The 14027-nt window shown below is 43.8% G+C and overlaps 1 protein-coding gene across 3 annotated transcripts; it reads left to right on the top strand.

The window, feature by feature from the left end:
* The first annotated feature begins 4482 nt into the window (after window positions 1-4482).
* On the top strand, window positions 4483-12358 carry LOC135234974 (mitochondrial glutamate carrier 1-like). Of its 3 annotated transcripts, none has more exons than XM_064300143.1 (10): window positions 4483-4584; window positions 6185-6269; window positions 6622-6747; window positions 7123-7178; window positions 8319-8409; window positions 8529-8647; window positions 8930-9122; window positions 9503-9657; window positions 9804-9879; window positions 10208-12358. In XM_064300143.1, exons 2-10 carry the CDS (start codon window positions 6250-6252, stop codon window positions 10365-10367), a joined length of 996 nt encoding a protein of 331 aa, XP_064156213.1. In that variant the 5' UTR covers window positions 4483-4584; window positions 6185-6249; the 3' UTR covers window positions 10368-12358. The 3 variants fall into 3 exon arrangements, with proteins under 3 accessions (XP_064156213.1, XP_064156214.1, XP_064156216.1); XM_064300144.1 differs by lacking the exon at window positions 4483-4584 and adding an exon at window positions 5225-5247; XM_064300146.1 differs by lacking the exons at window positions 4483-4584; window positions 6185-6269; window positions 6622-6747; window positions 7123-7178 and adding an exon at window positions 7230-7634.
* The last annotated feature ends 1669 nt before the right edge of the window (window positions 12359-14027 follow it).

Genomic DNA, 14027 nt, shown 5'->3' with positions numbered 1-14027 from the left:
TAATTTAATAGATAATAAATATTATGTTACTTTTATTTATGCTGCTTGTTTTCTTTTTTCTTTTTAATTATATATATTCTTACTGTAGTTGATTATTGTTACTGCTACACTTTGGCAATATGTATTTTTAAATACGTCATGCCAATAAAGCATTTGAATTTGAATTTGAGAGAGAGAGAGAGAGAGAGAGAGAGAGAGCTGGGGCTTATTTTTAAAGTCTTTAACTCCGTGGAGGAAATGCAAGCGCACCGCTGTTGTGTTGGACATCTGAACAAGCAGCCCAGCCTACTGTACTGGCCGATTTCTTCCACAGCAGTTCAGCTACAGGGCTCTATTCTGAGCCCTGTCGAGTCATTCTCACCACCATCTGTGTCACTGGCAGCGTGTGACTGTGCGTCAGACAATTAGGACAAATCGGGGAGGTCACATTTTAAATGACTCATAGATATTGAGATTGAACATATATTTATTTCTGTATTTATTTATGTGAATTTATGTATTTATTTTAAAGCACTTCTACAGCTCAAGCCATACAACTTAAAATAAACAATGGTAATTAAAATATTAAAGAACAAAAGAAAAAGAAATAAAGCATTCATTAGACAAATTCCAATGGAGACTGAAAATGTTTGGATGCAAGTTATCTGCTTTTTTTCTAGAGTGATATTATACACTAGTTCTAGAACATTCCCAGCACACTCCTACCTCAGTGACGCGAGGAAAGCCTGCAGTCTGTTGTGTAATATTTTAACAGTGACTCAGATGTGTTTTCATCACCCGATTCAGCGACAACACAATTCTGTACCTCCCATAGATAAAGATCGCATGTCTTTGTAAACAGGCATTCATAAACTTCCTCTGAAATGAATAATTGCGGGGATAATTTTACAGTTAATTACAAAGAACATTACAACGGCTTTTATAAACAAATACACACCTGTACTTTACCTGCAATCCAAACTCTTGGGAACCACACAAAAAATCACACTCTTTTTTGTTCTTCTTGAAGGCATAAAATTCAAGATTTTCAGCCTTGCTGTGGTCCTGTGTTTACAATTAAAGTAATCTTCTCCTCCTCCGTCCTCAACCCCGCCCACTCATCTCCGGTTTTATATTTTATATCCATTGTATGCCGATTTATTTTTATATCTGTGTTTTTTCAATACTTGTTGCTATCGAGGAAAAGCAATTCCAAGACTGACCCTGGTTTTTGAACAAGCCCTGTCAGCTTGTTGTTTCGCTCTGCTGTACTTGTGCTTCTTCACTTTGACCGCCATTGCAGTAGCCAGCTAGCTACAAACGCTCCGCTGAAACCTGACCCCACCCCTCAGCTCTGTAGCCACGCCCACCCATCCCCACACAGAAAAGAGCGGCGTGCACAGAAAGGTCCAGAACACATTTTAAAAGTACAGAAATGCAGGCAGAGGTGCATGGATTCAGCAAATGTGGGCAAAGACAGAGATTTCCAATGCATCATAGATATAATTGAGCATGGTTCTTTTATAATATTTTTGAGGTAAAAATACTGCATGGTACCTTTGAATAACAAAAGTAGTACAGTCTATGTATTATTTTATCAATATACCCATCTGGGTAATGGTGCACAAATTGTATTTAGAAGATTGTTCTGTAGTGGGAGCGTATGCACTGTGCTCTCCATGAAATACCTGTACATTGCCTGCTTGGTGATTAGTTTGACAGTCTGTGAAAAGATCCGATTTCTTATTGAATCTATTTGTACAGTCAATCGCACAACAGCTCTTTCCCATTTTAGATGTTTTTTTGTGTCTTCGCGGCATTCAAGCTGAATGCTAACGCTGTCGCTCACAGTCTTTCTGCCTCTCAGTGGGTGTAACCGCAGCACTTCCGCCTGTATGGGCATTACCTACCTTTATGGGTTTTCCTCACCTGTACGGTTGTACTTCTTGTGAGACCTTGTTGCATGGCCCTGGTACAGAGCCACAATAAATGTCTCAGTGCTGGAGCAAAGTAAGTAAGCAAGTAAGAAAGTTGAAGTAAGTAAGTAATTAAAAAGTAAAATCAGTAAGTAAAAGTAAATAAGTAAATAAATAAATCAACAAATGTAATTATATTTACATGACCTCAGGTATTATCCTCATTGCTTGGATAAGGAGACCCGTGCATTAGGTTTACTGTGATTACAGGCTTCTGAAAGGTTCAACCTACACTTAAAAGTGTTTACATTTCCAAATTAAAAATCATATAGTAGACATGGTAGAGACTATTTATCTCAAAATATTTATATCTTTTACATTTTTCTGTTTGACAATTAACATCGCAAATATAATTAACACTGTCTTTATGTTACTATTTAAAGAAAAGGGAAAGTTTGATCTTAGTATAACCACCCCCTTCACTCATCCACTGAAACATGCCGAAGAACCTTGGTTTGGATCGCTGGCAATCTGAGCCATTAAAGTAATTACATAGGAATGGCATGAGTTGTCCAGTTAACAAAAGCAGTTCTAGCTCAATTTTGAAACGCAAAGCCCAGATGTCATAACGGATGAAGTAATCGACCTTTACTGGAATTTGTCCCCTCAGCCATTTTAAACAATGAGAGTGGCCTAGTGGGGTTTGCCAACGGCATACCTATCCCTGCTATTTACGAGCACAGGGCTGGGTTATTACTTTGTTTTGTTGAGATTCTCGTGTTACTCTCACTTCTAATCCCTTGCTCGTGGCTTTGTTGCTTTGCAGCTTTTATGAATTGCCCTTCATGATGTGCAGTTTAGGGTGGGCACTGCTTGGTGCTATGAATTAACACCAAGTGTAAATGAAGTTTCAGTCATTGTAACTCTTCATAAAACTAAGTTACAGGCCATACAAATCCGCAACTTTGAATACCCATACTTGTCACATGATCTCCGTAGGTAATATAATGTATCGCAGGACAAAAAAATTCCATATAAACAATAAATACTTGCAAAGAATTCACATCCACCCAAGCAGTAACAAGTTGGTTCTTGCACAAAAGATAACTTGCGTCAGACATATAGTAAATGGTTCTTCAGTCCATAGTAACCAAATTCAGCCTTGTGCTCTGATGCCAATGGAGTTTGCAAGATGAAAGGGGAAAGTTGAACTCAGTTTTAATATTTTTATTTCATGCACAACAAACTTTGGCACACTGGGATTAATTACAAATTAATTGCAAATTTTATTTAAAGAAGGGCTTCATCAGACTGTGCTCCCATGCAATGAATCAAAACTCCCAATTAGACCCAGGCTGCCAGTTTATTTTTTTCATATATGCTTTTTTAAATCTTATTTTGTACTCGGACTAGAACTACGGTCAGATCTGCAGGCACTGCTTTTATCAATTCTTATTTTAGACAGAGCCTTATAATTCATGTTTATGTATGTTACAAATTCAGCAACCATACATTGTCCGCTTTTCCAAGCAGAGAATGTCAGCTTTTGATTGGATTGATAATAATAGATTTGTTCATTCACCTTTCTAACATTAGATCATTAGATGTATCATGAGACTCTTGTAACGAAAACATAAAACTTTCAGTTAGAAAATCTGTACACTGCCATGGTTGTGTATATTCTGACAGTATCCAGTGCTCATCATAACCCCTCTCTTACCCCCATCGGTGGTTTCAGACTGGGAGTGTTCAAACTCAGTGTATTCTGTTAATTTTTTTTCTTCAAAACTATGCATGTGTGTAAAACATGTTCAATGATTTAAATCCATAATATGCCTAAATCCTTAAGATGTATATACTGTATTATATCTAAACATGCTCCTGAGACAGACATGCATGAGGTGCCATCAAATAAAAACTTGGGAAATTCACATGGTATTGGGTGAGGTTCTGGGTGTATTGGGTGTGCTTACAGCCCACAGTTGGACATATTTTCAAAATGAAAAACATCAGTATTCATTTGACTATTACTGCCCTTTATGTTTTAGAGTTGTGACTTATATTGTATTTTTCAAGAAACATAACTTTCCATTTACCTTTAGAACAAAACGTTTGGTTTTACAAAATAAATAAATAAATAAATAAATAAATAAATAAATAAATAAATAAATAAAATGTTAACCTCATAAGATCATGTCCTGTGCAAGGACGTATTTACAAATGAGCTATCAGGTGATTAAGTAGCATTTGTTTAATGTTAATGTCTATGAAGTAAAAACCAAACGCTTACACAAGTAAGCACTTACATTTACTACAGATATACTATCAGGTGGAGACATACATCCCGTAAAGGCCATGATTGTATACATTAGCCCACTCATTTTTATTCTTTTTTTTTCATTAGCCCACCCTTCAAAAACTTCCAGTTCTCCGGCACTACGATTCTGTGGAATGTAACTTGTCTTTGGTTGAAGATCAGACGAAACGTGAAGCAATGTGTTAACCAACGACGATTGAGTATGCAAAGTATCTGTTCTACGATTGGATGATCTAGAAAGCGGTACGCCCCCCAATGCCGGCTTAATATGAGCGGAAATTTCCACTGTCGGCGAACTCACTTCATTCAAACGATATCGAGAGGAAGTATCCCCACTTCGTGCTTTTCGTCAGTTAGACTAGCTATATTTTGGTAAGTTTTTTAAATTTTATAATTGTTCCAATAATGCAGTGACTCCTGATAAAAATAAAAAATACCCCATTGCAGTTTTGGGTTAAATACCATTTGTTCTTAGAACATTACTCCACTGAGTAGAAAGCTTTACTTTTTGCAAAGGCTTGCACTTCCTAAGAAATGAAGATAAGTGAGATAGTGAAGTTAGCTTTGTAAATTGAAGGAAGCTAGTAAATAGTCCCCAAAGTGTGTTTCTGTGTGAATTATGGGCAGTATTGATACAACTACTGATGTAACGCTGGAGAACAATATGGTATTGTTCAAAGTAAGTTACTGGCTTATAGCGGTAAGGTTAGAGTAACATTCAAATGAGGACAATTTCCGGTTTGGGCCCCATCTTAAGTGCACACTAGTGAGTGAAAGTAGGTAGCTTTCACGGTCGCTATTAGTATGTGTTTATTGTAAAAGTTGTGCACGACTTTGTCTAACCTGAGTGGTTGGTTATGCTGTTTGCATTGGTAATAGTTTCTGAGCGCTTCGTCTTCTGAAGTGCCACTGGGATGTAGTAGCTACAGACTGCTGTTCAGCCGATAACGGTCGCTCTCTGCAGCTCAAAGCGCTTTTTCATGACCTTCAATTCCAAGGAAGCCAGACGAACTGCCAAAACTTGATGTGAACTTGGTGGGATCACAGTGTTGATTTACTTTACCGGTAAACGCATCAGTGTAAATGGTAGATAACGGGTTAGGTAACGTTAGTTTGACAGGCTCCAAGTAAAGTTTAAAGAATCTGAGCCTACTTTGAACTGAAGCTGTTACTCATACTTTAAATTGAGTGGCAATGGCCTGCTTTAAACCTCGTGAGCCTCAATAGTAATGGTTCGCTGTTATTCATATCGTGACATGTATTCATATCGAGGCGTGCCGGTTTTACTCTATCGCTAACAGAGCTTTATCTTCCAAACCGCTGACAGCATGTAATTAACATTAGAAGGGGACATTCGAATGTAAACGCGTCTTGGTTAACTGGTTTTTCCCCTTGACTGACAGGTGTGAACTTGTAATTTAGTTTTTCTTCGGAAGCTGTCTGTGAGCCAAATACGTTTTATATTCGTTATATAACGGTAGGCTTAATTTATTTTTTTGTGGAACAATCGACCCCGTTGAAACAAGTCCTGGGCGTGAGAGCCCTTCTTGGCAGATATTCAGCTCTCGAAGGCTGCGTGCAAGGGTCTGATAATTTGCTCCCCTCCCCTGCTTGTGCCGGGCTGTCCTACGACGAGTTGAAACAGCCAGGCGCTTCGCACAGTTTGCGTGGCATGTAGTCTACACATCCACAACGGATCCTCTTTCAACGCGCTGCGCACGGCTCGTGGTCGTGTGCAAACGAGCCATGCCTTCCTGTAAGAGCTTGAGCGCAAGTTGTCGTCATGCGCTCGCGCTCGTCTGAGATGCGGGGAGGGGGAACTGGGCGTGGTTAAGCGCGGGGTGGGTGGGGGGCGGATCTCCAGTAGGTTCTACAGACAGCGGGAGGAGGAATCGCTGTAGGGGGCGTGGCTTGCATGCCTTCGAAGTTAGCGGAGCTGGCCTATATATAACTCTTGCCGTCTCTACCGCAGTGACCCTCCGGGACGCCTACAGACCAAACCAGCTTCTGCGCGCCGCCATCCGCCCCAAAGTAACCATGTCCCAGCAGCAGATCAGGTACGTTCAACCCTTTCAGGTTTTCTCTGAAGAATGCCTACTAAGGATTAGTGCTGGCCATTCCTCACATTTCTTGTATAACCATTGGACAGACTGAGAACACTCCGTCTTCTCTATAATTTCAGGACGTCTTTGTAAGGACTGTTTGGTGCCAATTTAAGTGTGCTTAAAGCAATTCTCTGAAAATAATCATTCATCGAGCTTAGTTGTAATTCCTTAAGTACAGGTATATGTAATTATAGTCTATAGATTTTTTTGTGGGGGGGGGGGGGGTTTAAAGCATTTAATGAGAGCTTGCTTGAATTAGATTTTGGAAGGGAGGCTCATGTTCTTGTCCCGCTTGGTCCCGCAGTCTTCCAGCCAAGCTCATTAACGGAGGCGTCGCTGGCATCGTGGGGGTGACCTGCGTCTTCCCCATCGACCTCGCCAAGACCAGACTGCAGAACCAGAGAAGTGGTCAGCAGGTCTACAAGAGCATGTGAGTTTTCCCAGTGAGCTACTTTAGGTGGGGATGGGTGGGATTTGGAGTTCTTCGTGTGGAAAATTACCCTCGTTCTCGGTCACGTGACGTGCTCTGTCCCAATGCCCACCTCCGCCCCCCTGTGCCATTTTGCTGGAATGCGTGACATGGTGGACTCCTCGTCTTCTGTTCTCTCAGTGCACCCGCTCAGCAGCATGCTCCCCCCTAAACCCGTTCTCGTCTTGCTTCCGACCTGTTCTGCCACGGTGTTGGCCCAACGAGGATAGATCTGTGCCCGTTTGGGCTGGGTCTCGGTTGTCGAGTGAGGTTGAAATCCGCTTGCTTGCTTTGGGTGGTGCCCTAACATGGCCGCCTCTGTTTCCCCCTTTTTAGGATGGACTGCCTCATCAAAACGGTCCGATCTGAAGGTTACTTTGGGATGTACAGAGGTAAGATTCTTTTTTTTTCTTTCAGTGAACCCTTTTTTTATTTCTGTTGTTGTTAACATTGTCTGTGTTATTGTCCCAAATGTTCAGTTCTGTCAACTATGGTTGGTCTAACTCGTATTGCCAGTGAACTCATTCCACAAAAATGCTCCCTTTGAGGGGAAAAAAAATGGCTGTTTTGTGTGACGCTTTAATTACCTGTACAAACTGACATTGGCGTGATGCCAAAGAGACTTGCCCGACGCCCCATTTTGAGCTGCTAAAAGCTGTAGTGTCTATGAAGTTGTGAAGCAGCGAACCATACGCGTGTCACCTCAAAAAGCGTCAGCCATCTTGTGGGTGAAAATGGAACCGGTGTCGTGCTGTCTGTTTGCATCTGTGTTTTTCATGTTGCAGACCCCGTGGATATTGAAGGCTAGCCGATTAGGCGCAGCCACGATGGAGGCAAATCATTTAATGGTCCTTACCAAACCACTTGTTGGAACTAGGCTTGTTTGCATTCATTTTTTTTGTATACTTATGCTGTGTTTTTCTTAGCCAGTGACCATCTTTCCTTTTCTGTTCTGCCACTGTCCACTAACATTTTCTGATATGTATGGATAAATGTGTGAATTTGCTCTGTGCAGTAAGAGCTATGGTTTGCGAGGTACTTACTTTCTCATGTACAGTACGTTGCATTGCAGTTTAAAACTTCCCAGACTGGTTTTGGCACTGGTCAATTCCCTAGTGGGGATACTTCTGTTCAAATTGTTCTTTTCTTTCTGGATTTCCCCTTTGCACTCATTTAAAAATTCCCTCTCCCTAAACTTTGCGTGACATTCCTCCTTTCCTCCATCTGAACTTCTGTTCTTTTTTTTTTTTTTTCTTCTTTCTTCCCACTGATTTTTGTCTCATAATGTGGGTGTGTGCAACCCCCCCTCCACGATCAAGCCGGCCACTGTTTGAGCAGTCGCTGCCCCGCAGGCTAAACCAGCTGAGCGTTATTACCGGCTGTTTTATTTTGGCATGGCGGTAGATTTGCAGGCATGGTTGATGGTGGAGGGGGATTTATCGCAGAGAAGTCTTTTTTTTATTATGTCTGTGCCTGGGGCGACGCCCCTTCGTTCCGGCTCACCGGCTAATTCCAGATTTTGTTTATTTTAGGCGCTGCGGTCAATCTGACGCTGGTCACCCCGGAGAAGGCCATCAAGCTCGCCGCCAACGACTTGTTCCGTCACCACCTCAGCAAAGACGGGTAAGGGCGGCGCTCAGGCGGAGACCGGGCTCGGGCGAGCGGGCGGAGCTCGTCACCGCACGCGCTCTCTGCCAACGAGAGTGGAATGCTGCCCCCTCAGACCTGTTTGTGCATTGCAGGAAGGGACTGACGGTGTTTAAGGAAATGCTGGCAGGGTGTGGGGCGGGCATGTGTCAGGTCGTCATCACCACTCCCATGGAGATGCTGAAGATCCAGCTCCAGGATGCTGGGAGGCTCGGTAAGAACACCGGGCCGGTTGGGTCTGGAAACCCTGTTCTGGCTTCAGGATGTGCTCCACTTGTCTCTCTCAGTATTCATTATATTCAAAAGTAATTATTCTAGTCTTTTGTGTGTGTAATTTTATCCGTATGCTTTTATAATGTGTATATTTCCTTCTGGAGTATCATCCAGTCCTTATGGGTTTCTTTCCAAACCCGATGAAGTAAAATTTTTGTAGTTTTAAAAAAAATAATTTGATGTAGCGTAAACGAGCGTAAACTGACCCTTCGTCCCCTTATAGCGGCCCAGCAGAGGAAGCCGGTCGTCATGGCGGCCACCAAGCTGGGCTCGGCCAACACGGTGCTGAGCCGCTCCTACAACGCCGGCGCCGCCCCTGTGGTCAGGAGGGTGTCTGCGTTGCAGATCGCCGGGGAGCTGCTGCACACGCAGGGGATCCAGGGCCTCTACAGGGGCCTGGGGGCCACACTCATGAGGTGAGCTCCGCCCCCGTCCCCGCCCCCCAGAGGAGTTTAACCCCGTGTGCTCCTGGGAGTTTTAGACACGCCGTCAGCGCACACAGCAGTGCGAATAGCCTTTTTTGCTCCAGTGGCTACTTATTCACTTTGTGCAGTTTAAGCCTAATTAATTTATTTCTTCAGTACTCAAGAATTTCCCTGTTTTTTGTTTATTAGTTTTGATTGCCTTTTTTTTTTTTTTTGGGAAATCTTTGCTTTGCTCCACTGATACGTCTTTGTGGCAATTTTGAAAGAAATGTGTATTTTCACCAAGTGAAGAGAATTTTTCACTCCAGAAGGTCATTTCTTCCGTGAGCTTGTTGCGCTTGGGTAACGTTTGGTCTGGCTCTGCTCTTCAGGGACGTCCCCTTCTCGGTGGTCTACTTCCCGCTGTTCGCCCACCTGAACCGGCTGGGCCAGCCCTCCCCCTCGGAGAACGCCCCCTTCTACTGGTCCTTCCTCTCGGGGTGTGCGGCGGGGTCCACGGCCGCCGTGGCGGTAAACCCCTGCGACGGTGAGTCTGTTGCCATGGAGATCCCCCCCGTTGAGCGGGGCAGGGAACAGCAGTAGCCCTGCGATGACTAAGGGATTTTGATCATTATGAATACGTCGGTGTCTTCCGTTTAGCGGTTGCTAACATTCGGCCTTTTTCCCCTTCAGTTGTGAAGACGAGGCTGCAGTCCTTGAGCAAAGGAGTGAACGAGGAGAGCTACAACGGAGTGGTGGACTGCGTCAGGTAGGCCCCGCCCCCCACCCCTCCCCCCCCCGCCCCAGCTCACGCAAGCCCACTCCTGCCTGTTCCACAGGCGTGTAGTTCAGTGGTTAGGGAACTGGGCTTGCACAGTGTGTGAAGTAATGTGCAATGTATTGGGTAATGTGTAATATAATGTGTAATGTAAAGTAATATTGTGTAATTTATTGGGTAATGTATAGTAATATAATGTAATGCGTAACTAATGTAAAGTGATGTAATGTATTGCGTAACTGTGTGACGTAATGTAATGTAAATGTAGTGCAGTGTAATGTGTAATGCAGGCACTGAGCAGCACCCTCTCTCTCTGCAGTAAGATCATGCGGAAGGAGGGCCCGTCGGCTTTCCTGAAGGGCGCCGGCTGCAGGGCGCTGGTCATCGCCCCCCTCTTCGGCATCGCCCAGGTCATGTACCTCGTGGGCGTGGGGGAGTTCGTCCTGGGCTCCAGCCCCTTCAACCTCTACTCCGCGTAATTTACCTCAGGCTCCGCCCCCGAGCCCGAACGGGACCGGCGGGAGGAGGAAAGCCCAGGACCGCGGCAGCTACAGATCGCCCGCGTGCGTCCTGCCCAAAATAACGGGGTGCGGTGACCCGGGGGCGGGGGTGTGAGGTGACCCAGGGGGCGCAAGGCGTTAATCTCCAAAACGCCTCGGTGCTCCTCTCAGAGCGTCCCAGCGTGGTCGTTTTACACTAAATGTACACCCCGCCCCCACCCCCCGCCTTCTACACGCTTCACCGGGTTATCTCACAGTTGCACTTGTCAAACGTGGTTGTGGAGGTGCGCGGAGACGATGGTTTCCGTCTGCCGAAAAAGCTCCTCCGAAGTTTTCCCCTCAGTGAGGGAGGGCAGTCGCTGGCCTCGCTGAACAGGAGGCGCTGGGCCCTGCTTACATTCCGAACCGGTCTCAGGCTCCCGCCCCTCTGGGCTCGGAGTGGGCCCCGTCCACACCGACCCCGGCCCTGCAGCTAAAGGGAGCGAGGTTTGGAATTAAACCCTGTTCTCACCCTCCGGTTTATTATTATTAATATTAATAATGTTTTAAAATCAACATTGTGGAGGTGAGGAGTGATTCACACTGAAAATACTACTGCCTCCTTTGAAAGGATGATAGGACTGTTCGACCTTTTAGGCAAAACACCAGTTTTAAACCTTATCATTTCAAATGCAACTGCGACTGCTATGAGACTTGAGTAGTTAGGCTGAAACGATACTCTTACAGTAGCCATAGGGCTAACCAAAGTTAAATGGTTGCTTTAAAAACAAATGGATGAAAGAATTAAGTTGAATACTGTTACTCCTCTGTGATTTCATTCCTGGGAGAAAGTGTCATTGTGCCCAACTTGAACAGAAGTTTAGTATTTGTTTAAAGTTGTCGGGCATGGGCCTTGCCACTGTGTTGGTCTGGGAAACGGGGACCAAGCTGATTTTGGGCAGGGGTGTTGGAGTGTATGCAGGTTTTTTTTTTTTTTTTTCCCTAATGTTAATCAGCAGCCTGTTTGGACCTTGGAATCTCAGCCCTACAGACTCATTGACTTCAGTTTGTAGCATAGCTGCTGGAATACACCGGAAACCTGCAGACACTGTGGCCTTCTAGGACTGGACTCAAACCTGCAGACACTGCGGTCCTCCAGGACTGGACTCAAACCTGCAGCCCTGCACTTTTGAGACCCCTGGTTTATGGTATTGCACTTTTTCTTTTAAAGATCACATCCGTTACGTACAGTGCCCATCTGTTTCACCAGTCTGGTTTGGACCTGCTGAGAGTGTTGTTTGCTTTATGCAATATTTGTTTCAGGGGCCAAATTTTTGTAATGCTGTGGAAGTCCAAATGGTTTTGTGATATCACATTAAAATGGACAAGAATATTTATTTGAATAGATCAATTGTAGTAGAGCACTGGTGTGCTGGTTGGTTTAACAACCAGTAAGACTTGAAGTTTATTCAGTGATTAGGATCATAATGATTGAGGTTGTTTTTCAAATATGCATTCATGCATGGAACACAAGATGTGGATGCCCAACCACATGTAAAATTTAAAATTCAGAGAATTGCTCCTAGAACACATGACCGTCATTGCAGTCTAGGGAAGGCAACCCAAGTTCTGGAAATGGGACAAAGAGAGAAGATCCAGAATAATATCCAAAATACCTTTTGGGAGACTGATTTTACAATAACTAAAATATCAACAAATTGTGGTCAAATGATTATTAATGGTAAATTGTATTGGAAAGGCAGTTCTGTAGGCTTTCTAGTATATTAAAAGCATTTTTTAAAATAATTGAATTAATCTGGAATGATGACGGGTCTTGTGAACCGGTCACAAAAAAATTTGGATTATGTAAAAAAATTAACCAAGTGTGTGTTTTTTTTTTTTCATCTCTGTTCGTCTTTTTCTTTTTGTATATATTTATATGTATAAACAAACTATACTGAATAAAGTTCAATCCTGGTTTACTAGCCGAAGTAACGTTGTGCAGTTTCTTTTTTTTGTTGTTTTAAACAGCTGACTTAGAATATCAAGTGTTGAAGTTAACTGCATGGCTGATGTTACATGCCAGTTGCCTATTTATAAGTCAGTATTGACTTTCTCATGTGGACACGTGGCAGTGGCTCCCATCTGAACAGTACTTCACTTCTCAGGTAAAGCACATTTTCCATGAAACTGCTTTATCTCGCTTCCTGTGAGCCTGAAGCTCCAGCGCTGGGCTCCAGCAGGAGCGCAGTAATTAGTTAATGCCCACTCCTGCTCTTCCGCTTCCTGAACTCCCTTATCTGATGTTTCTGCTGAAGTGTTCTGCGAACTCTCAGAACCAGACACCTTACAGTGCCTCCATTTCCCCTACCTCGCGTCCCGATGGAAAATAAATTTAACTAATTTTAACTAAATTTAACGCGGTCACTCCCTGTACTTGGAACTGTACTTCCCTCTAGGGTTTTCAACACACCTGTCGCTGGTTACTGTTACACACTTTGCTGTACGTCACTCTGGATAAGAGCGTCTGCCAAATGGCCATAGTGTAATGTAATGTAACTATGAAGTGTTAAAGCTCTCCAGTTTGGAGTTTTACACGCAGGGACGCCTTTCTGAGCTGCTGGTCTGGTCCCGTAGAAGGCGCTGTAATTTTAGCGTTTCCCCTGGCTGCGGTGCCCGTGGCGGCAGTGGCGCTACGTGCCTCGGCCCGCTGGTGTAATCCGGCCGTGGGACGGTCCTGCGGGTCTCAGAGTTCCCCCCCCCCCCCCCCCGCATTCCGGACGAGGCCAGCTGTCTCTAGAACGTCACGCCCGGGAATATGAGAGGGGGACAGGGGGGTGGGTGTGGCCCAGCGCTTCCAAACCCGCCGATTGGCCCTCTTCCCCTTTGCCCGGAGGGGTGACACATAGCATACAAATGGAACTATGTACACACACAATGCCTGACGGGAAAACTTCACATCGTTAAGACAATTTTGATGAGATTTTCCATTTCATTTTTAATAATTTTTTTGTTTTTTTTTAAGAAAATATTAATTCTAGAAAGTTTTTTGAACAAACAGGATTTTGTTCTCAAAAAAAAAACTTAAGTTGATGGGAAATTTGCCACCTGGTTTGATACATCTAAAAACTTTCAATTTAATGTGGACATTTTTTGGAAGTTATTTTTTTCTGTGTGTCCTACCTGCGTTTTCAAAAAAAATCTAATGGAGTCATTGTAAGGTATAATTAGTTAACCTGAGTGTCTTACATGCTTGACCGGATTTTAAATAGTGATTATGAAATAGGCCTGGCACCATGTCAGTTCAGTCTTAATGCCAGTGGCACAAATGGGTCAGATTGAAATCATGCTGGGCGGCTGCTAGAAGAGAGCTGTGGGTCAGTCAGCTGACATGAACCGAATCAACCAATCGAGTTGCAGAGTCTACATATCTGCCGGCTAAATGTAGACCTCTTGGTGTAATTATTCCAACTTTAAACCACCACATTTTATGTATTTGTACGATAAATATTCAGACGAATCCAGTTTGCATTAATAAAAACTGTAAGGCTGTGAAATGTGGAAGGCTGTTAAATGTGGAAGACATGTATCAAAGGCACCGTAACAGGAACAAGATGGAAAACTGTAGAAAGGTGCATTCGTTCTTGTGCTACGCTGAGA

This window comes from Anguilla rostrata, chromosome 11, assembly GCF_018555375.3.
Source record: "Anguilla rostrata isolate EN2019 chromosome 11, ASM1855537v3, whole genome shotgun sequence".
NCBI lineage: Eukaryota > Metazoa > Chordata > Actinopteri > Anguilliformes > Anguillidae > Anguilla > Anguilla rostrata.
Note: the sequence above shows the minus strand (reverse complement) of the source record. Positions and strands in the feature narration are given on the sequence as shown.